Genomic DNA, 27,624 nt, shown 5'->3' on the forward strand with positions numbered 1-27,624 from the left:
AACTTAGGGCTATGGAGTTGGCGGCACAAGGCCTCTTCTTTTTGCTTCTTGAGATCCATCAGGTCCACTAGAAGCAAGCTCTATTCTATATCCTACATTAGATGACATGGCCCCCTATTTACCACTGTAAACTGAGAGTGTAAGCAGTGTTAGCTCTATTCTTCAAACTGATCTACAAACTAAATAAAACCGCAAGCTCTTTGGAACCCTGCTATATTACATGTCTTTCCCAAGTTGACACAAATACCACTTAAGGTATCCAAATGTCCTGGGCCCTTCACTCACTTTTTATTCCACTGTACTTCCTAAAATGAACAGAATACTCCTGAGAAGCACACGGAAGAGAAAGCAATTGGAGATCTAGTTTGCACAGACAGGAAATACCTTCATTGGCACTTTGCAACCATCACTGCCTCCTCTGCCAAGCTTGCCATAGTCTCCATCTCCCCAGGACCAGACAGTATCATCATCAGTGAGGCACAGTGTCTGGGCATCACCGCTGCCACAAGCAATATCTATGACACGGTGGCCCTGTAGCGCTTCCACCTTCAGGAAAAAAAGGATGCAGGGTTCAGCTGACAGTACACAATGAAGATCACTGGGGAAAAAAGGCTTTATAATAGTGTTCCCACTTTATGAATGTTTCAGACTTCACAAAGAAAACTTTTAATAATTCTTTAAGACAGAAATGTATTCCTGTATTTGAACAATGTAAATCTGAACTGTAGGAAGTAGGTAGGCATCAGGGTCCCCGTGAGCCAACCATGCAGCACCATGAAGACTGCTCCTTCACTCCTTTAGAAGGAGTATATATGTACCAAGACAGTTTATTTCCGTAAACAAGAAAACATAAACAGTGAGGCTATAACCACTGACCCTAAAATAAAAAGAACACAGCACCAAAGACAAACTGCCCCCAACCCACTTCAACACTATAGCATGAGCACACACTTGAGCCTGGACCTGGGCCTTTAAACCCAGTACCTTCTCACCAGTTTTGGCTTTAATTGGTCTTCACTGTCACTGTGCCCCAGGCGGCCATATCGGCCTTTGCCCCATGTGTAGAGGTCCCCAGCTGCTGTGACACAAGCACTATGGGCTCCACCAGCAGCAACATCAACCACTTCAATTCCTCTCAGGGACTCAATGACACGAGGGCGGTCACACGGACTGCAAGAAAATAGATATGACTGAAATATATTTTTATTCTTATATATTTTAAAAATTTAAACACTTGTTTAAATTTAAACAAAAAATTTCAACATTTCTGGTTACTTATTAATTCAATGTATGCCTCTAAATATTCCTTCTCAGTCAAGTGATTATTACATCAATAAAGAAAAACCATTTAGAGCTAAAAATCAAAATTTCATGATTTTCTATCTTCCATTACACAGAGTAGCTGAATGCCAGAAAGTAGGGCTTTCATAGGTTTAAACCAGGCCTGTGACATGTTTTTGAAAGGCCTATGAGCCAGAGAATGCTTGCTTGTGTGTAGATAGGTGGTAGGTGCGGGCTGGGGGGAGTTACCAGGACCTTACTTAGTCTGCTCAACATGCTATATGACTACTGTGTTCTTTTTATATTGACTCACTTTCTTGTACTGACCCAATCAAAGAATTTTGGCATAATTGCCATAGTATTATTGTTTTGTATACTGTTGGATTTGATTTCTTAAGATACTAAGAATTCTTACTATGTATGTAGATATAAGATATGATTTGTATTTTCCTAATAATTTCTGAATCTGGTTCTAATAAAGGTAAAGCTAACTTTTTTAAAAAGTAAGTTAATGTATAAGACTGTAGCTTGGTGGCTGAGAATTTCCCCAGCATCCTAAAGGCCCCCAAACAAAGAAACAACAACAACAACAACAATAAAACAAGTTTAGAGATGGACATCTATAATGCTAGGAAGAAAGATCACAAGTTTCAGTCCAGCCTGGGTTATCATAAATAGCAAAATCTTGTCTCCAAAAAGAAAAATCAGGGAGAATTTTCCTTTCTCTTTAATGTTCTAAATCAGAAACCACCAGTCATTTGGTTTGGGAGATGTATTTTCAGGAAATTAATATTTGAGTCTATGGTTGTTGGGTTTTTTGTTTGTTTTAAGTTTGTCCAATCTTTAAAGTCAAGTTTGTTGCCATAAAGCTGCTCAATAAACTGTGGTTTTTGGGCTGGAGAGATGGCTCAGCCCATTAAGGTTAGGCTCACAACCAACAATATAAACTGCAGTTTCTGCTTTGTATGAGACAGTCCTCAATGGCCTAGATTCACTATGTAGACCACAGACAGGCCTGGACTTAATCTGTGACCTATCCTACCTCTCTACCCAAGTACCCTGACTACAGAAAAGCATAATCATACTTGGTTGCAGCTTCTAAGGTTTTATGTTTGATTTTTGCTGTGGGTTGATTTGTTTGTTTTAATTTTAAAGATCTATTTTATTTTGGTGGTCTCAGAGATAAGCTCAGGCCCTGGGATAAATTACAATGGTGGGCAAATGCTTTAACCACTAAGCTACATCTCCAGCCTTTATGATCGATCTTTCAATATCTGCAAACTAGATATGAAACCCCCTTCAGCAACAGTCAGGCGGTGGTGGCGCACACCTTTAGTCCAAGCACTTGGGAGGCAGAAGCAGGCGGATCTCAGGACAGCCTGGTCTACTGACTGTGTTCCAGAACAGCCAGGGATGTTACACAGAGAAACCCTGGCAGGAAACACGACTCATTCATCTCTTAAATTCCTCTGGCCTGAAATCTCTTCTTAGCATCAGTCTTGATAGCAGTTTTCCTAGCTGTATTTTCCTCCAAGGACCAATTTGCCTACTATCTTCTAGCTTCCAGGTTAAGGATTCTGACCCTCTTATCTGCTCACTTTTGTCCTTCCTATAGTATAGTGCAGTACACATCATGGTTTTGTACCAGTTTGTTATTGTCTTAAGAAGCATTTCATATTGTAAGTTTCCTTCTAAATACTGGGGAGGTCAAATTCACTTTCATTTTGTCTAAAATTATTTTTGTTTTTCACTCATTCTTTGATCCATTGGTTTTTTTGATGTTTTAATCACTTTTCTTCTTCTCGGCTAAGATTGCATACACAAATGTTTTATTTGCTTTCCAAACATGAGGGGAATAATTTCTAAAGATCTGTGTTGATTTCCAATTTAATTTCCTTGTAAACAAGAGAATAAACTTTGCATAAACGTAAATCCTTTTTGCCATACAAAATCTGCTATTTTGTGATTCAATGTATAGTCAATACCAGTTGGTGTTCCAGGAACATACGAAAAGATTAAAATTTTGTTTGTTACAGTTTTCTAAAAATGTTAATTAGGTCAAGTTGGTTGACAGTTACCCAATTTTTTATCCATTTCATATTTTTAATCTTCTCATTTTTACCAATTATGAAAGGAAGGGCATTTACAACCATGATCATGAGGGTTTGTGTAATTTATCCTTGCAATTCTAGCAAATCTTTCAACTATTATTTTTTCTCTGTATGGTTTTGTCTCCAAGTATGCCTGTGCACAGCGTGAGTGCAATGCCCTCAGAGGACAGAAGTGGGTGCTAGATCCCCCAGAACTGGAGTTACAGATGGTTGTGAGTCACTAAGTGCTGGGGATCAAATCCATTGTGAGTCACTGCTCCAGCCCCACAGTTTTAACATATTTATTTTCATCAATTTGCAGTGTCTATTAGGTGTCTAAGATTAAAATTTACTGACTTTTTTTTTTTTTTGGGAGGGGAGGAATGAACTAACTACTTTATAATGAAGAAACACTTTAAGTTCAGTCCTTGTCAACATTCTTTGCTATGAAAATGTATTTTGCATGATATTAATGTAAATATTGTGGGTTTGTTTGCTTTTGGTTAGTGTTAGCATGCTTTACATTTCCCCATCATTTTGACTTTAGTTTACTGTTAGTGTGTACAATGCACATGAACATGTGTGGGCATGCAGACCAAAGGACAATCTTGGGTTCATTCTTCAGAGGGCATCCACCTTTTTTACTTTCTTTGAGACAGCATCTCTCACTGACTTGACAGTTGTAAAGTTTGCTGAGCTGACTAGCCACTGAGCTTTAGGGATATGTCTGTCTCTGCCTCCTCATCCTCAGCACTGGAGTTACATATATATACCACAATACTCCCTTTGTTCTGTTTTTTTTAACATGGGTTCTGGAGGTCAAACTTGGGTTTGATACAACAGACTAAGTCACCTCCCCAGGCCCCGACCTGGCTTCTGAGTATTCAGATCACTCCATCTGATTGAAACATCAGATCTTTAAGATCTCACCTTTTCCACTTGTCTATGTTTTATGATCCCACACCTATTTTATTACTTTATTATTGCTTCTTACCCCTTTAAATAATCCTTTAACCCATCACAGCTTAATCAAACCCATCCCAACTGCACTTTATGACTCTACTGTCAATTTATTTTGGTGCAGTCTTTTTTTCCCCTCATGTTTATTTTGCAGGGATACTTTAAGATTATTACACCTGTGAGTTCATAGCTAGAAGCCAATTTTGAATTTCAGTTATTTCTTAAAAATCTTCCATCCCCTCTCTTTTAAGTGCTCTTTATAGCTACATTAAGCCACTGGCATTGTCTCATAGCTCACTAGTGTTCTGTCGTTTACACATTCCTTTTCCCCCTTTGTTTTAACTCTGGATAGTTTCCACTGTTGGGTGTTCCAGTTCACTGGTCTTTTTTTTCTATAACAATCTATTTGGACATTAATCCCATATGGGCATTTAAATGATTTTTATGCTCTACTTACAGGCTCAATCTTTTACGTGCTTATTCACAACTCTATCACTGTGGCATTTCTGAATCAGTTTTGATTGATTAGTTTTGGTTCTCATGTGGATATACAGTTTTGTACTTCTGCATACCTACAATTTTTGAATGGATACAGGACATTGTAAAGTTTACCTCGATAAGGGTTTATTTATATTCATAAAACTAACTGAGCTTTGATCTCTATTATTTATAAAAATGGTTTCAGTTTTTAAGTTTTGGTGGAGGAACCACAGTCAATAGTACATGATTCATGTTTTCCCCTGCTAATGTACACTTACATATTTATTGGTATATATGAGTGTTTTACCTGCAGGTAACTATAGCATACTCATGCAGTATCCACCGAGGTCATAACATCCTCTGTAATTGGACACAGTGTCACGAGCCCCCAGCAAGGGTACTGGGAACCAAACCCAGGTCAAAAGTACATTTAAGCCATCTCTCCAGTCCTTAGTTATTACTTTTTGTTCTTTAACTGCATATGAATTATAAGGTTTCTGGGAACTCTACCTCCTCTCTGTGATCACCAAGGAATGTTTCTTTCAACCACTTGCAGTGGTTTGTTCTTAGGCTTCATATCTGATTGTCTTACTGGGTTCTACAGATTTCTGGGGTTTCTTTGAACAGCTCTCACCTACTCTGTTGTACTCTCTGCATATTCTACCCCTTTTGGCCTCCTTAGATCTCTAGTTTTGTCATCTCTAAATGGATTCTGTCACCATCTGCCAGGGTCTATCCTTCCTACTGTAGCATGGAAACTGTCTACAGATAATCTACTGGGGTAACTTTTTGAACTAGTCTTGATTGTTTTCCTATTTCTCAGGGAATTTTCTATTGCTATCTGATACTCAGTGTCTGCTGTATATTTTGTCTGGTGTTTTTTAGTTATTTCTAAGCTACATCTCCACTTCGATTTTGGGTGGTAGACAGAATCAATTTTTCAAAAACAACTGAGTCTGGTTCCTTGGTTTGAGTATGTTTCTTTCCCCATCACTTGTGTTGTCTCTTCTATAATTATAATTTTGGGCTCATGTAACAACAACATATAAAATGCCCAATTTGATTCAGTGGACAATAGCAAGGTAAAAGACAAAAAGATGCTTAGCATTTGTAAAATTTGTGATTAAAAACCTCAAGACTTAATGCTTCCCTCCCAGTATAGGGAGGGAATATGGTAAATCCATGCACAGTGACCTATTTCTGACAAATAAGCCATTAACATCGTGTAACTTGAGCAGGTTATTGCAAGTGTTGTAAAAGGCTAACATCAACACACTGTACCAGCAATAAAACAAAGAAAACATATTTTCACATAATACCTTCTGTTGCCATGCCCTAACTTCCCATCTTCTGCCTCACCCCATGAGTAAACTTCTCCTTCTGAAGAGAGAGCAAGGCAATGTTTTCCTCCTGAGTTCACAGCAACTTTCTTAATGAACACATGCTGAATGGACTCCAGTAATGTTGGAGTAGACACTGACTCTGTCCCTCCGATCCCCAGTCTTCCACCAGCACCATAGCCAGTAGCATAGAGCTAAGATGAGAAAACACAAATATTCCTGCATTTAATCATTATTCAAAAGAATTAGCATTCTGTGCATTTTTATACCAAAGAAAAATTTAACTTACAGTTAAAAAATCACAGAAAACTTTCAGATTTTATATACTGTTATGATTTGGAGAAGTATTCTCCAAATGTCTATGTGTAAAAGCCTTGGTCCCTAGGGTAGTATTACTAAGAGATGGTGGGGATTTTGAAATGAGGCCTCTTGGAAGAAAATCCTATAGGTTCCTGGTGATATGTCCACAAAGGTATAACTTCAGGACTGTGCCTTCTTTCCCCATCCAATGTTGTACCCCAATCTCCAACTGTAAGGATAGAGCTCCCTTCCTCTCATCCAAAAGGAAAAACTGTAAGCAGGCAAACTGAATAGGAACAAAGATTCACTTACAGATCATGGCTATCTACAGAGACTCATGAGCTACATTACAGAGAGAAGAAAACAGTGGCAGACATCAAGTATGTATGACTTTTAAAATAATGCAGCTAATGGATTAGTGTACTTCAAAATAAAAATATGTATAAAGTAGTTAAAATACATCTAAAGACTATACAGAAATATGTAAGACTGCTACCTGCTTTTGGTGATATCATAAGCATTCTTCAGAAAGTATTTAAATACAAGTCCTTACACATACAAGAATCAAACCAAGTATCTACTCATAATTTTCTCAATCTTAATGAGAGCATGACACAAAAAACTGCACCCTTACCTTCCCATCGGCTGTCACAGCAAAAAGTGTCTGCTCTCCTCCAATTAACTGCACTGGTCTGAGAGTTGCAAGTGCTTCACAAGGAGTAGGAACTTTCACTTTTGCACCTTCAATTCCTCCAAGCTGCCCCCTGTGATTATGCCCCCACCCATAAATGGTTCCACTACCGCCAGCAGACAGAGTCCAGTCATCCGGTCTCCTACAAGAAACATTAAAAGACCATGTGATGTGAGAAAGCACTTTATATACAAACATTTACACTGTCTCTGGGTTCTGAAATAATACCTGTTCATCCACTGCACAAGCTGTTCATCCTGCTCTCTTTTAAAGATGCTGTGGCTTTCATGGAGAACATCCATATTTTCGCTGTCTGCCATTAACTCACGAATTTTCTTAGCGACCTACAGAACATTATTATGAGATCATGAATCAAACAAGTAAGTTGGAGGCGGTGATTCACACTTGCAACTTGTGAAACACAGGCAGGAGTTTAAGGACAGCCTGGGATATCGAGTAAATTCCAGTCCAGTCTAGAATATAGTGTGAGACCTTGACTTACCTTTTCTTCTTTGCAAAAGAACAAAAAACAATTAAGGTAAGAAAACAGGAGGAATCTTTAAATGGGTGTATGACAATATACAAACATCAACATCATGATTTTATACTTAGCATGAAAAATCAATATTATCACATCAACTCTGAGATGGCAAAAAAAAGTCCATACCATATTATTATATCTTAGTTACTTTGCTAAAAATTAATGTTAATTGAAACTCACCATTTTTATCTATGGGTTCCCTTATGGTATTTCTTAATAAAACAAACTGTGTCTTATTATATCAGCATCTTTTTCATTATATTCACATCTCAAAAGCAATTCCAAAAATAAAATAACATTATGTTTTTACCTCATCAAGAAACAGACGAGGCAATGGGGTTCGTTTGTCCAGGGCCACAGCAACACGGGAGGCCATGCAGTATCTTCGGAACCAAGCCCACTTATGGGTTTCAGCACAGCAAGGGAGTGTGTCTAATTCCAGGTCACAGGCAAGAGCTACTAGTACCTGTAGCCAACAAAAATTTGGAAACAGGGGGATACTCAGAAACACAGCTAATACTTGAGCAAAGGCCACTGGCTGCCATACTGAGGTTTGTGGACATTTCCTAGAGTGAGTTTCTAGGAACACAACAGCTTCTGGAGACACAGGGCCCCAGACCAACAACTGCTAAAAACTCACAGCATACAATAACTATATGACTATAATAATATAATATAATATAATATAATATAATATAGTAACTCATGCTATATTAGACAATGGCTCATGAAATAAAGGCTTTGATCATATAACCACTTCTTGGGATATATTTCATACAGCCCTTCAGTAATAGTAAAGACCGCTCCTAAAGAGTTCTATGACACAGCATACTACCCTAACAGCTCCCAGTGGCTCTTCCAGCCAAAGTGCAATATACTACCACTTTAAAAATACATCAAACATTACCTTAAAGAATGGGCTATGGAGCAGCTGTTTGCCACCTCTCACAATAGGATCTTCATATTCAAACTGCCTTTGCAAAGCTTCTGGAAGGCCTTTCACCAAAGCAGCAAGAGCACTGCCTGTAAAGCTCTTAAAAGCAACAAAACAATAGTCTATTATAGAAATCCAGAATGTAAGGGAGCCCTGGGTTTGTTTTGTTCTTATAACTAAAGGGTTTTATATCCCCTAAAAAATGTGTATTTAAATTCTCAATTAGAAAAAGTGTATGTCTACAATGAAAAGGAATTGTTAACATTCAGAATGTTTTGTCTTGGTTTTAGAAATCCACTCCCAGGGAAATTTCCCCTCTCTGGCATATAAATCCTGCCCATCTTCTCCTATGGTTAAAAACAATCAGAATGAAACCACCTCATACAGTATGATAAAAGGGACGTGGGCAGTCAAACTTGTAAAGTCTAACACAGATCTATACTCACAGGGGTTAATACACACAGACTTTGAAATAAAAATTAGCCCAGCTTGAATTTTGCATATTCAGCAGCATGAGAAGAAGCCTGAGTATAACAAAAGTTGCCTGATACTTGGATAGACTTCTCAATTCTTCTTGCTGGTTTAGAGGTTTTAGTGATTAAAGCAGCACTTTTATTTTTAAAGGGTCAAAGATCTAGAAACCATAATGCTTCATACCAAAGCTCTTGTTTCCCCATCATTTTCTCCCAGCAGCCTGTTTATGTTAATTGACTGCCCAAATTCTGTGGTGAGCAGTCTTCTCAGTCTCTGAAGAGCCCACATCCTGTGGCTAGCAGCTGAAATAATAAACAGGAAAAGGTTAGAAGCTCAACTACTTTCTTCTACCCAGGTAAACAGATATGACCATAGAGTCACCACTCACCTAGTGCACTCAGCTGAGCACATGCAGCCAGAGATGCAGCAAGGCGAGGGACAATGCTTCTGTTGGAGGTGAGATTGAGTCGGAAATCCAAGAGACAGGTCACTAGGTCCATGGATGGACAGGAGAGGACACAGCGATCCGAGAGGAGGTCCTTAGGGCCTGTGAAGAAGTTCCGCAAATGTCCCTATGTGATATCATGGGACCACATCCTATGGATAAACTTATAAACTCAACTTCCAACTGGAACACAGTGGAAGATAAGGCCACAGCACTGTCTAAGTCACATAAGCCAACCTTTTTGTTCATTTGTTGCTTGTTTTTTTTCCTGTATTGGAGATTGAATCCAGGGCTTGTGCATGATTTGCAAGCATTCTACCACTGATAACTCCTTCCTACTCGAGGTGAGGACGGGGCTAAACACCCAACAACTGGATAGCTTAGGTGGCTCTTTGTCTGATCCTCCCCAGGCAGAGACTCAGACACTGTTTTCTCCTAGGCAGCAGAGTACAGTCCTTAAGTCACGGAATGAATTATGCATAGTTCCATTTGTTTGGGTAATAATGACATCAAGAGGTTAATGATCACAGTCCATCTTACCTGCAGCTGGCATGATGGGATAAACTGTGAATCGCCAGCCCCATCCATTCACAGACCCATCACTGATGAACTTCCACTTCAGCTCATCACCAGGGATGCGCAGCTCACTGGACCAATCAGACCATTCTCGACCTAGCAGAGTAAAGTATACCCTGAAGTTAGGATGATGCCATCATCTAACCAATGAAACTCCTTAAAAGCAAAGCAAAGTTGTTCACACCAGGTCAGAGGTCAGCAGGTTCCTCCAGCCCAAGACCTCTCAAGCTTACATTCACTGTGGGTCAAGGACATTCTACCTTTCCACAGACTTCTATTCAGCCTCTGATCCAAGTACTGAAGAACCTGAAGGCACATACAATCGCACTGCCCCCAAGGAAGTTACTACCAAACAGGAAAATGATTATGCATCCAACCTGGATGCAGTGTGCCAACCTGCAAGAAGAGCCAGCCTACACCAAAGTAGGTTCTGGGTATGGCAGGTAGGTAGGCAATGGCAGAAAGAATTTGTAAATAATTCAGCATGGCCAAGACAGGCAGCACTCAAAAGCAACCTGGTCAGATCCAAAGGTCTATCGAACTATGTGATAGCCTCTTAAAAAGGCAGGAGACACTGGGCAACTTAATGCTGTTGAAGCATGAGGCAACTGCACGGACACAGGCTGTTGGACTTCTTTCTCTAAGCAGAGAGACCCAGCACAACTAATACTACTACTACTGAGAACTATTTTGACAGACATTTGCCAAATAGTCAGAAAAACCATGTCCTCATCACTGTACCACATTAGTCCAAGGACTTATGTGACACCATGCAACACAGTCATGTTGCTTACTACATACAGCCTGAGTAGTGAGAAAGGCCACATGTGGCCCATAAACCCTCAAACATTTACATACTTAGCCTTTCACAGGAAAAATTTCTCACCCTTTATAAAGGAGTATGTAGCTTAGTGGTAGAGTGCTTGCTAGCATGCACAAGACCTTGGGTTTAATAGTCAGCTCGTGCACGTGCACGCACGCACGCACGCACGCACGCACACACGCACGCACACACACACACACACACCATTAAAAAGGCCTAAGAAGAGATGCATACCCTTGCATTAATAATTCTAAAATGCTCCAAGTTTTTAGACAATGAGTTTGTTAGACCCCTCTTCCTGACCTCATGGAGCTCAGTCGAGCAGACAAGACCACACATCATGCCTCCATTCACTGTATACTCTGCCCACCATCCAGACACAGCATTGCATGAGCCATACCCTCCCTGCCATCAGACGGAAGAGAATTCCTTTAAGAAGCTCTGTGGTATGTTAACAATGCTACACGGGCCCCAGTGCTCTCACACATCTATGGCTCTCCAACTGTCAGACAGCTCTCTCACCATACAGCCAATAATCCCTCTGTCAATGGTATGGAGCATACATTACACAGATATCTTATTCAAAGTACTGAAAAGAGGAAAACAAAACCTACTGTTTTACAACTCATTACCTTACTGTACCTTCCTTAAAGTTCCCATGGAATGAGGCATCAGTGTCCTGCCTTATGCTAACAACTCCATTTATGGAGCACAAGTGAGGAGGACTGTCCCTACTTGCCCTCCCTTCTTCACCTGACCGCACGGACACAATCCTGTTGACACCATCCATGACAGTGAGAGGATCGTGGCGCCTCTCTGTAGAGCACTGCCGGTCAAACTCCACCCTGAGTCCTTCTGCACCTGGAGTATAAGCAAGCAGAAAACACAGTGGAATCTCCAGAGAGCAAGTACAAGTCACAGTTCAGCCAGCAGGAACAGTGAGACCAAAACCACATTTAGGAGCTGGCAAAGAACCAACACCAAAATCACATCCTAAGCCTGGCCACCTTCCCCCATTCTCCCTGACTGAAGGTTCTGTCCATAGACTAACAGGCCAGAAAACCACTTGGCCAAACTGTTCTGTTCTCTCACTTCCAAGCAAACTTCCATGTTGCAATTCTCACCTGATCAAGCTTACAGTATATTATGAAGCTTTGAAGAAGGTGCTAAAAGTGATCTTGAATGTCTCTCAAGTCTGTGAGTTACAGACTGGGTCCCCTACTTGGCACTATGAGAGGTGATCTTTGAGAAATGGGAGGAGCCTTGTGGGAGACTTTTAAGTCATTAGGGGTATGCTCACAAAAATGATTACGGGATTCTGGCTCCTTCCAGTCTGCCTCTTTGCTTCTTGGCTATGAGGTGAATCACTTGTGTTCCACCCTCTGCACATATTGTGACATGCGACCTTGAGCTGACTGACTATGGGCTCCAAACTCCATATGTGCAAAGCAGAATAAACACTTACTTTTTATAAGTTGATAATCTCATGTATTTTGCTGAAGTGACAATAAGTTATAACAATATTGGGTGGGAACTTCTGACTTAAGAGTCAAATCTGATGTAAACTGTGGGTTGACATCTGAAGTAGGGACAGACTTATGACACTGTGACAATAACCTTCAGGTGTTCTAGTAGTGGCAGAACTGAGCTTACTTGTTGGACACCCAGTTGGTGTTCAAGGAGAATTGCTTAGTGTAAAATCTCACACATTTGGTATCCAAAGTTTTGTGAGAAAATTTAGGGGAGACTCTACAAAAGGCATGGGAACAAAGGAGAGAAAGTGCTGGCCTCATGCAGCACTTTAGAGCACATTTACAGTCACAGAGATATACTGTGCAGTTCATTCTTCATGGAAGACTGAAAGCTCTGACTAGTTTTAAGAGACTAGTCTTGAATGTTGTATGAAGGGACACAGGAAGTTGGGAATGGGAGGAAAACACATTATGCTGGAATGGCCCAGGTGGCGTGGAGTTACTAAGTAATTATTTGGAGCCTATTTTTGGTTGGTAGATGGGTATGAAGTAAGAAACAGAAAAGAGGAGATAATCCCAGGATTTCTATCTTAAGATAATGGCTAGATGAAAACAGTTCTTGTTTAATTTTTGTTGTATGTATTTGAGCAGTATGTGGTTACATGTCTGTGTAGACATGAGCAGAGATCAAATCAGATGCTGTTCTTCAGGCACCATCTACCTTGTCCTTTGATATTCTGTCCTTGGCCTAGAGCTCATCCATCAGTTTGGCTAAGCTGGTTAGGCACTGAGTCCCAGAGATCCATCTGCCTCTGTCTCCATTGGCTAGAGTCCAATGTGCCCACTTCTTTTACACACGCTGGGGATTGAATTTAGGTTCTCATGATGACACAGCAAGTACTTTACTGAGCTCCAGCTGTTGTTTTAGTTTTTAAATTTTTTTTTTGTGTGTGTTTGTTTGTTCTGGGTTTTTTATTTTGTTTTGAGACAGGGTCTCACTATGTAGCTCTAGATGTCCTGAACTTGCTGGGTAAACCTGGCTGACCTCAAACTCACAGGAATCCACCTGTCTCTGCCTCCCAAGTGCTGGGATTAAAAGTGTGCAGCACTATGCCCAGCCATTTTTTGTGGTTTTGAGACACTTGAGACAAGGTCTCACTTTGTAGTCCTAGCTGGCTTGGACCTCATAGGGTTCATAGGTCTGCCTCCTCAGTGATGAGATTAAAGGCTTGAGCTACCATGAGAAGCCCTGTTTTTAAAATATGTCATGAAAATGTAACAGATTAAAATGAAAATAAAACTAGACCAAAAAAATATACTTTCCCTACCCCATTCTGAAAGTCCAAGATAATGAACTGCACATAAAAGATTAACAAAATAAAAAGAAATTAATAAAAAAACCCAAAAATGAACAAAATGAAAGTATTAAAACTTATTGTTAGAAAAACCAAAAGTTTGGAGTCATACCCAAACAGATAATGAAAGCAGGGCAGAAGGGTTCCATATACCACCAAGAATTGTCACCATCATCTCAAAATAATAGAAAGAAAGACACAGACAGCAAGGAGCAACAGATAAAAATTAGGAAAACCAAAAAATATAAGTGCTAAAACTCACAAGCAACTTATAATAAACATTTTGCAAAATGAAGACTTAAAACTAGAAGAAAAGAAAAGACTTGGCACAACATGGAGTCCCTAAGACAGACAGAAGGGGTCAGGGGTAAAAACACCTAAGGAAGGAAATAACCAGCATTAAACCCAAGGCACCCAACATATAGATATCACAATGCCCCAAAAAGAACTAAGTTAGGGACAGAGCATCACAAACTGATCCAAGAAAACACTATGAAAGAACATTAGGAATTAAAAGGCACATTCTTTATGTGAGAATATTGCCTAGAATGACTAAAGTGAACATACACTCTAATACAATTTTTTACTGCTGAAAAACACAATGACTTAAAGAGGAAACAGCATGCTCACACTTTCACAGATGAGTAAGTGATCCAAGGACTTAACACCAGAAAGCAACCTTTCAAGTTCAAGTAGTATAACTGATAGTGAAGCACACTGACCCAGGGAGCTAGAGGAATTTACTGCATGCTCAGACAAAGGGCTGAGGGAAGGACATTTGACTGCAGTAAAACAAAGGCTACAGAACAACTAAAACAGGCAATGCAGTGTATCTAAGAGCTACTGCAGTAGATAAATGTGCAGACCAAGGCTAGCAAGATCTAAAGAAGGAAGAAATCCTGTCAAATTTTGTTACTAGTGATTGATTTTGGTAGTAACAATATCCCAAGTCTGTTTTGGTCAGGATGTAATATGAACAAAGAGATGCAGCTATGATGGAACAAGGTTAGTAGAAGCCTTGCATTTTACAACTGCAGTCCACATCAAAGTCAGACATCATGTCCATCTACACATCAAGCTTGTCACTGAAAATGTCTATAAACAATGACAATTCAGTAGCAATAAGTCTCTTAGCAACAAGTTGTGACCTTGAAACTACACACAATCCTAAGCGAAAGGTAGAACATACAAGATAACCTTATTTGCCACCACAGACTCCATGGGAGCTAGGAACAGACCACCAGAACTGATGAGTTCTTAATGACATAAACACACAAATACTGCATGGAAATTGGAAAAGTGGCAGGGAAAGGATTCTTTCTCCTAAACCACAGTTAACACAAGGGGGAAAAAAAAAAATCAAGCCTGTATCCTGCCTTTCTTGTGTAGACAGTATCCCAATACAGCAAACTAAAAGTTACGGGGAAGTACCTTTCTAAAGTATTTCAGCTGGTAAGTAAGAAGGAAACAATTTAATTAACAGCTCTACTTTGCAACCCCCAATGGATCAATAATCTTGGTGCTGAGCAACAGCAACTGACACCTTAACATGTGCAGACACCAGGTGCATTACTGAGGCTGACAGAAACCAAGAAAAACACTTGCCAAGTGGATAATGGCATCTTGAATCAGAAAAACCAGACTAAGAAATGTGCTGAACTTTGGGCGTGTACAAAAACAGAGTTGGTCCAAGGAGGGCAAGGTCGGCTACCGGATGCCTCAACAGATAAACCATGTAGCAGATGAAAAGGAGGAGTGAAGGAGGAGGGGAGAAAGACACTAAAAATTATACTACTGAGGAACAGAGGCTGTCAGAACTGTACAGCTGAGGTGCTCAACATCAGGAAGACTTCATTTCATAGGATATGGGGGTTGCTTCTAAAGAGTAGGTCAGCTAACTTCAGACCTAGGTCTTGGGGAAATGGCATTCACCTAACAGCTGTCAAGTTAAAATTTTACTTGATTTTATGTTCTAATTAGCTGCAACTATCAACCTAGCACAGCCTACAGTTACCAGAGGGAATTTCAACTGAGGAACTGCCAGGTCAGGTAGGTCTGACTGATGATTGATGGGAGAGACCAGCCCACTGTAGACATACAGTTATAAAAGAACTGTCAGTAGAAGCCATGCACTTCACCATGATAGTCAAGTGTCAGTTACTGTGCCCATCCACCCATCCAGTTTATCTCTGTCCAATGAAAATGCCTAGAAAAAAATGATAACACAGTTGCCAGGTCTGGGCTGTAAAAGATAGCTGTCCAAGTATGAGCTAGTGAGTGCCATCACTCCATGGTTTCTGCTTCAGTTCCCGCCTGGGTTTCTGCCCCAACTTCCCTCAATATGGATTGGGAATTGGAGGGATAAGCCAAATAAACTTTTCTCCCAAGCTGCTTTTGGTAACAGTATTTATCACAACAACAGAAAGAAAACTAATATAGTGCAGCTTCTATGTTGCATTTTGACAAAGATTTTTGGGAAAAGATCTGAAATACTCCTATTACTTATTTTTCACAAAAGGAAAATGATTGTTCCTCTGGAAGTAGCTGCAAAACAAGCCCTTTTACAGAGACAGTGGACCTTGCAGCCCTTCCCATGGCTGGTCCACATACCTGGTATCTTCACTGTGCCACTGGTGGAAGTGTCATCTGTGTAGGGATGGCTACTCTCTACCACCACAGGCTGGGAGGAAAGACGGCCACTCTGTGAATCTGTGGCCACATCTTCTAACTCAGTGACACAGAGCTCCAATAACATGTCTGCCACCTAGGAAAGAACCAAGAAATAAGTTGACACCACTCCTGGGTCACACAGCCCCTACCCATGCTCATCCTGCTCTCTGCTTTTCTATAGAGTGGAAGACCTGCAGCTAAAACAAACAAACAAGTTAAGGGGCAGGGGAAATGGCTCAGAGGTATGCAAGCATGCAGGTTTGAGATCAGATCCCTAAAATTCATGTAAAAAGACAGGTATGGCAATGCACACCTGCATTCATCATGCCTAGGAAGCAAAGACAGGTGGTCCCATGTTTCCAGTCAAGTTGGGCCAGGGACCAGGAACCAGGAACAAGCAAACAACTGAGGCCCAACTGTGGCAGATGGAGTATCTCAACATAGGCCCCAAAAATGGTTGGACCAGAGAGGTGGCTCAGTTTATGAAAGTGCTTGCCATGTAAGCCTGACAAACTGAGCTTCATTCCAGGAGCCCTTGCAAAGTGGAAGAAAAGAAATGACTCTACAAATTGTTCTCTGACCTCCACACATATAGCTGGCATGCTACCTTTCCCATACTAATAATAAATAAAATAAAAAATTAAGGAGACATGAATAAGAGCAATATTGTCAGTCCCCAAATTTATCGTATAAAAAAGCCCATTCTATGTTTTCCAGGACTATTATTCTACTCTCTCTCCCTCATATTTAAATAAGAATTTAACTTAATAAAGCTATATTAATGGCAAAGTGATGCCATTGCCACACAGGCACAATTATGTAAATTAACTTAAGAATCCCAAATATTAGATCAGGACAAGATATAGAGCATCCATCTCACCACGGCAAGGACAATTTAAAGATGATTTCACCTGTAAAGTGTGGTTGTGCATGATTTTAATTCCAGCACTTGGGAGGCAGAGGCAGGTAGATCTTTAAGAGTTTGAGGCAAGTCTAATCTACACAACAATTTCCAGGGCGGCTTTGTGAGGCCCTTCCTTAAACTACAAAACAAACAAATTAATAAAGATGATTGCATCTTTATTTTTTCTCTCCTGAGACCTGACTGAGTCACCAAATAGTCAACACCACTGTCCATGTGCAGAATCCACAAGCGACCTTTGGATTTCATAGCCTTCCTCCGCCCAGCTGACCATCATCCCTACCAAGGAAAGGACAGCCAACTAACCTCTTGGGGCTGGGAGAGCTTCTCACTTCTGACCCCTGAATGCTGGAATTACACATAGGCTCCACCATGTCTGACTCACACATTAAATTATAGTTAAATAAAATAAATCTTCAGTTTTTAAGGTACCCACAGCCACACATATCTGGTGGCTATAGTTCTAGATGGCTCATATACAGAATTTCCCCACAGTGACAGAAAGTCCCACTGGACTCAGTGTTAACAAATACTAAAATATTTAATATTAAAATACTGTGGCACTAGAGCATAAGAAGTTATTTCTGGGATGGTGAGATGGCTCGGCAGATAAAGGTGCCTGCTGTCAAGCCTGACCAATGTGAGTTCATATAATTAAAGGAGACAATCAATTTCTGGAGATTGTCCTCTGATCTCCACATGCATATCATGGCACACACACACACACACACACTTATAATAAAAAACTTTAAAAAAGAAATCATTTCAATAAAACAAGAGTGTGTGAACAGACCCAAATGCAAATAAGAATTTAGAATAAAATAAAAATAGTGTTTGAGCCAGCTGATCTACAAAATGAGTTCCAAGACACCCAAAACTGTTACACAGAAAAACCCTGTCTTGAAATGCCCCCCCACACACACACCCTAAAAAGGTTTCTAAGTCACTGGGGATGGATTATTTCACAAATATTGTTAGGGGAACTGGTTTGCCATATATTAAAAAAATAAAGCTGAACCATTTACTACTTTATTCTTCATATGAGGATAAAATGCAGAAATCTAAAAGTATAAACATAAATAAAATCATAAAGATGATTAGGAAAAAGTTATGAAAATTTCTTTAAAACAATGTCATATATGCATTGTTCAGAAGTTATGCATGAAAAACATTGGCAGATTTGTCTACATAAAAATGAGAATTCCTGCAGGTCAAATAATATTGGCCTAATATCTAAAGATAAACCAGTGGCAAATTGCAAAGCATACAGAAAGACTTATTTAGTAAGAATAAGATACACAAGGCTGGCAACACCATTCAGATTCTTGCTGCCAAGCCAGAAGACCTGAGTTCAATCCCCAGAACCCTACATGGAAGAAGGAGAAAGAAACCAATTTCTACAAGGTGTCCATACACACACAACTAACACAAACTAAAAAAAAAAGTAATAAAAATAAATGGGTTTTTTCTTTTTGTTGTTGTTGTTGGTTTTGAGACAGGGTTTCTCTGGGTAGCCCTGGCTGTCCTGGAACTCACTCTGTAAACTGGGCTGGCCTTCAACTCACCTGCCTATTCCTTGCCTGCCTCTGCCTCCCAAGCACTGCGATTAAAGGCATGCACCACCACCACCTGGCAATAATGATTTTGTTTAAAAAAAAAAAAAAAAAAAAAAAAACAAGAGCTAGAGGGATGACTCAGTGTTTAAGAGCACTTACTACTCTTGCAGATAACCTAGGTTTGGTTTCTACCACCTACATGGTGGCTTACAACCATCTATAATTCCAATTCAAGGAGATCCAACACCCTCTTCTAGCCTCCTCAAGCACCATGTGTGAATGTGGAATGCAAACGTGGAATGTGTGAACACTCAGGCAAATACTCAAATAAATAAATAAATAAATAAATCTTTAAAAACAAATATACAAACCAGTTGTAGACTGTATAAAAGATACCACTGGGAGAACTGTGATACACTTTGTCTCAAAGAACTGCTTCTAAACCTCTGTCCATGGAGTAGTTCAGGGTGTGTGAAGAACTGTGGTCCTTGCAGAGAAAGCTGGCCCCACATATAGTGTCTTCCCCATCACTCACCTGTGGGTAGGCAGTGCCCATGCCAGACAGCACAGCAGAAAGCACATCCCTGCCCCTGTCTCCAGCCCTGCTGCAGACTGACAACTTGAGCAGGTCCACCACCACCCGGGTATCATCAGCGATCAGCAGACTGGTGAACTCATCCAAAGACTGGGGCTCTGGGCCTGATGTTTTATTTTGGCTTTCAACATCCTAAATCAATTGAAAATTAACAGTTAAAAGAGAATGAAATATTGAAGGACAAAAGTCATCAATTTTTCCAGGAACCCAAAGGACATTATCAGGAATGGGGAAGGGACATTAAAAACCAGATCAAGACATGACTGACCCCAATAACCCCACTAAGCTATGTATCAGACTTTCAAAAGCAAGGAACTATTTTACAGAGCAATAATAGCATCCATCAAAGAATAATGCCTTGAACTATAAAGAAATAACAACAGAAATGGAAAGGATTTAAGGATATAATCCAGAGAATGGCCTGTGTCTCACTGATAAACTTGTAGTAAGGAAATCATACTATCATCTTTATACCTAAAAGAAAAAACTATGCTTTCTTCAGGATAAGTTTTTCATTAGTCTCATACCAGAAGACTGCCAGAAACAAAAATTGATTCTAGACTGAACTTACAGTGACTTTCTAATTACACAGATGGCTATGCGTCATATTCATTGAATATTCTTCCTGTCAATAGTGACTATGGGATGAATCAAGGGAATCTATTAATAAAACAATGCACTGTCCTAAGTGGGAAACTGTCCCTAAGTGGGAAAGCTGGCATGAGAAGAACGTGAGCAAGATAAGGTGAGCTGCTATGGTACTAGGTATGAGGTGAGGGTGGTATCTACTGATGGGGTGCCTGGTGCAGTAGAGCCAAGCCAAGTGAAGAATCCAGCCAGCATGAAGGTGGGGTGGCTGCAAGTCAAGTGATGATGTAGTCCCTCAAGATAGACTGGCTTTGAATACCAGTGCCTGTGCACAAGCAAAGATACCTGAAACTATGTAGGTAACAGCCAGCATAAAAATCTGGATACTTAAATGGGGACTAAACTGTAAATTGATGACATAGTCTGGTTTTTCATGTGTGTGACCCCCATATCCCAGCCCCACACACACTTTATTTAATTCTGTTACCCCCAACATCGATGAAAGGAAATGCCCAGACTTATGAGGGAAAACCTGGCTCTTAAACAATGACAGAAATAAGTAGCACACTTAAATAGAATAGAAACCCATGATTCTAACAATATAGCAGAGGCAAACAGATATAGACAGACAAAACATCCTGGAAAAATGGTAGATTAGAAACCATATCTGCGTGAACGGATTTACAAAACTAGGTTAAGTTTAAAAACAAAAACAAAAACAACACACACACATACACTGGGCATTGGTGGTGTTCACCTTTAATCCCAGGACTTGGGAGGCAGAAGCAGGTGGATCTCTGTGAGTTCAAGGCCCACCTGGTCTACAAAGTTCCAAGACGGCCAGGGCTATTACACTGAGAAACCGTTTCTCTAGGGAAAGGAAAGAAAAAAAATAAAAGAAAAATCCTGTAAGAGAGAGCTAAAGTAGACAAAGCAGGCAAACCACTGATGCTCAGCTGCAGCAGGCTGCTCACATGGGGCAGAGGCTGCCATTATCAGCAGCACTACAATCAGAGAGAGGTTGTCCAGGCTGCACCATGCAGCATGTACACAGAGAGAGGACAAGAAGAGCATTGGTAGCTTTGCTGCTTTGTTCACAGAAAGATCCCGCCAATGTTTGTTTCGGTTTTCTTTAGCTCTGTCTTTTTCAGGATTTTGTTTTTTTGTTTTGGAGACAGGGTTTCTCTGTTTAGCTCTGGCTGTCCTGGAACTTACTCCGTAGACCAGGCTAGCCTTGACCTCACAGAGATTCACCTGCCTCTGCTTCCTGAGTGCTGAGATTAAAGGCGTGCACCACCACCACACAGTAGGATATTTTTTTAATCATAACTTTTTTTTTTTGATCCATTCACAAATATGGTTTCTAACCTACCATTTTACCAGGATATCTTGTCTGTCTGTCTAATCTGTCTGCTCCTATCATATTATTACTAAAAAGCACAAGTGTAGCAAGAAACTTGAAGCTAAGACCAGAAGAAATTCTCCAGAGGAAACCCACCATTGTCTGGGCAAGTAACACAATAAAAGCAGAAATGAGTTGTGGATATTCGGCATGTGGAAAGAACAATACCCCAACACACCCAAGGCAAGGCTGTAATCTACAGGAGGCCTTAGACTAAGGGCTCATGGCAGAAAGCAGATTTCAGTCATGGGAACCAAATCCTTCTCATCTGGGGTATCATGGATAAGCAACCTCCCTGCAACCATGCACAATGACATAAAAGATATCCAGGCCTCAATGAGAGGACACTGACCGAGAGGCTAAAATGCCTTACTTCATCTTACTGATTCGTCAATTTTTATTTTTTATTATTTACATGTTCATTTAGATGTTATAACTTGTATCTCACTGGAAAAGGCTTTTATGACTATCCTTTCTTTCTCTATGCCTTCTCTACAGCTTTCTCAACTACTTAAACCTCTATCATTCCCCTTCTCATTCTTACTTAACTCCTTTGCCAGTTTTCTTATGGCTTCATTTTCCTACTCAAATATTGATATACTTAATGTGGTGGCTTGAAAGAAAATTTGCCCCCAAAGGGAGTGTCACTATTAGGAGGTGTGACCTTGTTGGAGGAAGTATGTCACTGAGGGTGGGCTTTGAGGTCTCTTTTGCTCAGTGTGAGTCAGCTGACTTCCTGTTGCCTACAAGATGTAGCACTCTCATACCCAGCACCATGCCTGCCTACACACCACCATGCTACCCATCATGATGATAATGGACTGAACCTCTGGAATTGTAAGCAAGCCACCCCAATTAAATGCTTTTTTTAAGAGTTGCCGTGGTCATGGTGTTTCTTTTCTTTTCTTTTTTTTTTCCCAAGACAGGGTTTCTCTGTGGCTTTGGAGGCTATCCTGGAACTAGCTCTTGTAGACCAGGCTGGTCTCAAACTAACAGAGATCTGCCTGCCTCTGCCTCCCGAGTGCTGGGATTAAAAGCATGCACCACCAACTCCCGGCAGTCATGGTGTTTCTTTACAGCAATAAAAGCAGAGGCTAAGACACTTTAAAAATTACATCAATAAGTTGTGGTTTTCCCAAGTAGTATACACTACTGCCACTGTCTCTGAACTTTATGGAGAGCTCTGTGATTGATATACGAAGTACAGAACATTCTAGCTCTAAATACGATTCCTGAACTTTCAAGTACAATTAAGGCAATTTTATATTTCAAGTCAAAGAATGTCTTCTGACCTCTTTGGTTTTGGTCATAGTTTCTGCAATGATGCTAGCAGCTCCTGGGTCATCTGTCACTGGGATAAACGGCCGGGAAGAAGCTGAGGGAGCAGATGGTGTCACTGCAGAGGGGGTCACAGCATCCTCGGAGGAGACGATCTAATTGGAGAATACATCAGAGGAAATGTTTAAGAAGCTCGGCACAATGGAACACTGAAACCATTTGTAGTATTTTGGAATGATCTAGCACTTATATCAGATTCTCATCTAGCACCCCTAGTGAGCCAAAACAGCCTTGTAGAAATGGCAGGCCCACAAATCACAGTACGACTGCACTCACATGTCTCTAAGGAGTCTTTTCCAAACAAGTTAACACACTTTTCAACTTTCTGGTTTTTAACACTTCAGAATTCTATTAAACTTAATAGAATAAATCTATTTTCAGTTCAACATTAAGAAATCAATTTAAATAGAATACATTTCACCAAGTCAAACTCAAGATTGGGGGAAGTTTCTTTCTTTCTTTTTTTTTCTTTTTTGATTTGTTTATTTCTTGAGACAGGGTTCTCTGTGTATCAACCCATACTGTCCTGGGACTTTCTCTGTATACCAGGCTGGCCTCGAACTCACAGAGATTCACCTGCCTCTGCCTCCCAAGCACTAGGATTAAAGGCATGTGCCACCATGCCCAGCTTCTAGGTCAAACTCAAAATTGAATAGCAGACACAAAAATTAAGTGACAGAATAAGTAGAATTTCCTAGACACAAAGAGCTACCTTCCCTTTCAAATTTAACACTGCCTTAAGCTACGCTTTTACCTCTCTCTTTTCTTGCCATAGATTTGGACTCAATCGGTCCTCGTGATCAGTAGCCAGCAAACCTTCCTCTACATTCATGGGACTGGCCATTGCTGATGCATCAGAAGCAGGTGCTGAGGAGGAGAATGAAGGGCATTCCACTGGGGCGAGCATACCGGCCGGCATCAGGGCTCCAACCACTGCATCTCTGTCAGAAGAGAAGGCTAGGAGTTTAAGCCACCCTTTCATCTGGGCACCATAAGAAGCAGCAGGATGGGTTGAGTGCTCACTAAAAGCATATCTTCAGTTTTATAGGCTATGTATAGATGAGTTTTAGAAAAGTACTGTGTATTTTAACCACATATCAGTAGCCAACAGCTCTAAGCTAAAATGTATATTCCGATCTTATTTATAAGTATAAGACACATAGTAACATTTCAATCCACAATGGACTTTACATTAAACTATGATTTTATACAACTGTATCAACTAGAAATGTCCCAGTGAGCTTAATTTACATGCATATAACAAAGTCCTTATAACATTAATATAGTGCATTTCTCAGAATGTAACCTCACTGTTATATTAAACAACACATGGTTGTATTTTAGAAGACACAGTAACAACAAATGAAAGACTATGTAATGTAGTGATTCTCCACCTATGGATCTGCCCCTTTTGGGGTCAAATGACTCTTTCCTAAGGGTTGCATATCAGATATCCTACATATCAGATATTTATATTATAATTCATAACAGTAGCAAAATTAAAGCTATGATGTAGCAAGACAATAAATTTATGGATGGGGATTACCATAACATTAGGAACTGTATTAAAGGGCTGTAGCATTAAGAAGGCTAAGAACCACTGGTAAAATCAGAACAGAGTCAGCCTCTAGCTCAGTCTAGGAAAACTTGTTGGGCTGCAGTTGAAGCTTGAGGAATAGATAGTTGATGTCTAATGAAAACTTGATATAATAAGCAGCAGATTAACTGTCCCCTTGATGACTGTTTAGGCTTTGCTCTTAAGTTACATAAGCACAATTATCAGATCCACACCTAGGACATATTAACTAATAAAGTACTCACTTAAGTTTTGCTAACTACCAGGTGGTAGAGCCCTGCTGCCCAGGTATTGCTACTGCGAGGTGGTAGGACTTGTAAGAGATGGGATCTAGGGGGAATCCTAGGGTCAGGAGAGCATGTCACTACAGGGACTGGAACCTTAATTGCTTCCTTCTCTTTTCAACTTCTGACAACGAGGTGGGCAGGTTTTGCTCTGCCTCTGATGCACTACCAGAGGCCCAAAGCTGGGGCCAACCACTGTGGACCAAATAAAATCTTCCTCTTTTTAAGCAGACTGTCTCTGGTGTTTTCTTACAGTGCTGGAAAGCTGATTACAATAGGCTTCAAGACAACAGCAACAGATGAGTGTGTAAGATAGCAAAAACTATCTTATCAAGTGAATGAAAAGAATAATACTTTTATTCTTTTTTGTTTTTTTGTTTTGTTTTGTTTTGTTTTTTTGAGACAAGATTTCTCTGTGTATCCCTGAACTCTCTCTGTAGACCATGCTGGCCTGGAACTCTGAGATCCGCCTGCCTCTGCCTCCCGAATGCTGAGATTAAAGGCATGCGCCACCACTGCTCAGCAAGAATAAGCCTTTTAAACATCACCTTAAATTAGAATCAACTCATTCTTCCTCTTACCTACTGATAGAGAATTATCAAAAACAAAAACAAAAAACCGTAAGCTTGATTTTCTGATTCATATTTCAAAACTCAGTTGTAAAGCACCAAGATTCCCACTAATCACCAGCAAGGATATGTGACTTGCAAACTGGTAGCACTTCAGACAATAGTACAACATTCTCATAAACATCTGGTCAATTAAAATATTACAAAGTCACAAAGTTCACATCACAGCAGGATTTACAAACTACCACACAAGCCTACCTGGCATACATGATCTGTAGTGCTGTAAGGATGTGTGATAAGGCCTGCTGCTTGGCCAGATTTCCTTCCAGTGACAGGAGGATCTTGGCAAGAGAAGGGCGATTAGGCTTACAGTTATTTGCACCACTTATCTTATTGCTGGCAGAAGAAGAATCAGCATCTGAAGGCACACCTAAAAAGGGAAACAAAAATCAAAGTTGTTTTGAAGATCACAGATTGCTCTTTTTCTATATGGCTTAATCGCTTAGACTATTTTGAAAACAAATCACAATCTGCACTTTGCCGTTTATGAAGCAGCACCTGAACACATGAGCCAGACTGGAAGACCCTATGATTCACAATGCACCAAGTGTTCTCAAAGGCTCTTTCCTTGGCAGCCAAAATCTCAGTGTGCATGGGGAAGAGGCTCTGGGAAGTTCTGTCCACCTTTGAGGAACTATTAGGGAATGGTTGCCACTGTAGGTTATCCATGCTCCTGTAGATGGTCCTATACCCACATAAATACAGGTAACACTAAACTGACTCAGTGAGTACTGAGAGAAGCAGGAGGAGGGAAGTGATGAGGGCATAGGAGAGAAATTGGAGGGGATGGAATAGGGTTGGATTTGATCTAAACATTAGAGACATGCAAGATTTTTTTTTTTTTTTTTTTGAGACAGGTTTTCACTATGTAGACAGTTCTGGCTGTCCTGGAACTCACTCTGTGGCCTCTAACTCACAGAGATCCTCCTGCTTCTGCCGCCAGAGTGCTAAAATTAAAAGTGTGTGCCACTATGCCCAGCCAACATGCATGAATATTAAATAAAATACTTTTATAAAATATAAAATAAAATACTTTTATAAAATCTGTATCCAATTAAGAGGCTTTCTAATCCTACTAATTGTAGCTTTAACCATATGTTCTGAATTTTGTCATTGTCTTAGGGTTACTATTGCTGTAATAAAACAGTATAATGAAAAACAACTTCGGGAGGAAAGAGTTCCTTTTGCTTACACATATGGTTTGCTTGCACACCACAAACCATCACTGAGGAAAGTCAGGGTAGGGATTTAAGACAGGAACCTGAAAGCAGGAGCTGATGCAGAGCTCATGGAGGAATACCATTTAATGTCTTGTTCTTCATAGTATATTCTGCCTGCTTTCTTATATACCCTAAGACCACCTGCCCAGGGTTGACCCACAGTGAGCTGGGCCTGCCAATATCAATCATCAATCAAGAAAATATCCTATACACTTGTGTACAGACAATCTGATGGATGTAATTTCCTCAAGAGTCCCTCTTCCCAAATGATACTAGTTTGTGTCAAACTGACAAAACTGATCAATATAGTTCTATAATGTGACAGACATATTATAACCAGCAAAGAAAACACTTCATCTATTCCAAAAAGTAAGTAAAAACATGACAATATGAAAATATCCAAACCAACTTCTGGTGAAGACCTCCAGGTTAAGATGGTGACTAGAAATTACCCCTATGACTAGGTTAAGTAGAAAATTTAGCATGAGGGAGGGAGGGAAATAAAACAAGGAATCAACAAATCTAAGAACTGGTTCTTTGAAAAGACAAGCAAAATTGACAGACCCTTGGCCCCACTAACCAAAATAGATGACCCAAATAAACAAAATCACAAATGAGCAGGTAAACATTACAACAGACACCAAAGAAATTCATAATATTGTAAGGGAACACTTTAAAAAGTCATAGTTCATTAAATTAGACAAACAAAATTTTTGGTATATGATCAAAGCCCCCCTAGTTATAATAGCTAGGAAGCAAAGACTACCTAAGTGTCCCTTTAACTGATGGATGGATAATGAAAATGTGCTACATATATACAATGAAATATTATTTATTCAGCTGTAAGAAAAATGAAATCTGCAGATAAATGGACAGAAGTAGAACACAGTATAATGAATGAGTCACCCCAGACCCAGAAAGACAAATGCTGCATGCTGTCTCTCATATGTAGTTCCTAGCTCTACAGGTGTGAGTGTATAACCTAGAGTAACTACAGAAATCGGAAAGTAAGTATGACAGTGGTAGTAGGGGATGGGCACTCAAGAGAGAGGCTCTCAGGGTACAAGTGATATAAAGGGTGA

The 27,624-nt window shown here is 40.1% G+C and overlaps 1 protein-coding gene across 4 annotated transcripts in view; it reads right to left on the reverse strand.

Annotated features, from left to right (window-relative positions):
* Herc2 (HECT and RLD domain containing E3 ubiquitin protein ligase 2) overlaps positions 1-27,624 on the reverse strand; it is a 175,960-nt gene that overhangs the window by 19,760 nt on the left and 128,576 nt on the right. For 3 of the 4 annotated variants that reach the window (XM_035442481.1, XM_027404741.2, XM_027404739.2), the window contains 16 exons: positions 25,521-25,692; positions 23,588-23,774; positions 22,788-22,928; positions 19,446-19,637; positions 16,373-16,526; positions 11,689-11,796; positions 10,077-10,208; positions 9,480-9,638; positions 9,275-9,393; positions 8,591-8,716; positions 7,994-8,149; positions 7,371-7,486; positions 7,086-7,284; positions 6,131-6,345; positions 993-1,170; positions 385-546 (listed from right to left, as the gene is read on the reverse strand). In XM_035442481.1, the coding sequence (XP_035298372.1) occupies positions 385-546; positions 993-1,170; positions 6,131-6,345; positions 7,086-7,284; positions 7,371-7,486; positions 7,994-8,149; positions 8,591-8,716; positions 9,275-9,393; positions 9,480-9,638; positions 10,077-10,208; positions 11,689-11,796; positions 16,373-16,526; positions 19,446-19,637; positions 22,788-22,928; positions 23,588-23,774; positions 25,521-25,692 (2,516 nt within the window). The remainder of the gene's footprint in view (positions 1-384; positions 547-992; positions 1,171-6,130; positions 6,346-7,085; positions 7,285-7,370; positions 7,487-7,993; positions 8,150-8,590; positions 8,717-9,274; positions 9,394-9,479; positions 9,639-10,076; positions 10,209-11,688; positions 11,797-16,372; positions 16,527-19,445; positions 19,638-22,787; positions 22,929-23,587; positions 23,775-25,520; positions 25,693-27,624) is intronic. The other variant, XM_027404742.2, reaches the window with a different exon arrangement.

Source organism: Cricetulus griseus, chromosome 3, assembly GCF_003668045.3.
Source record: "Cricetulus griseus strain 17A/GY chromosome 3, alternate assembly CriGri-PICRH-1.0, whole genome shotgun sequence".
Lineage (NCBI taxonomy): Eukaryota > Metazoa > Chordata > Mammalia > Rodentia > Cricetidae > Cricetulus > Cricetulus griseus.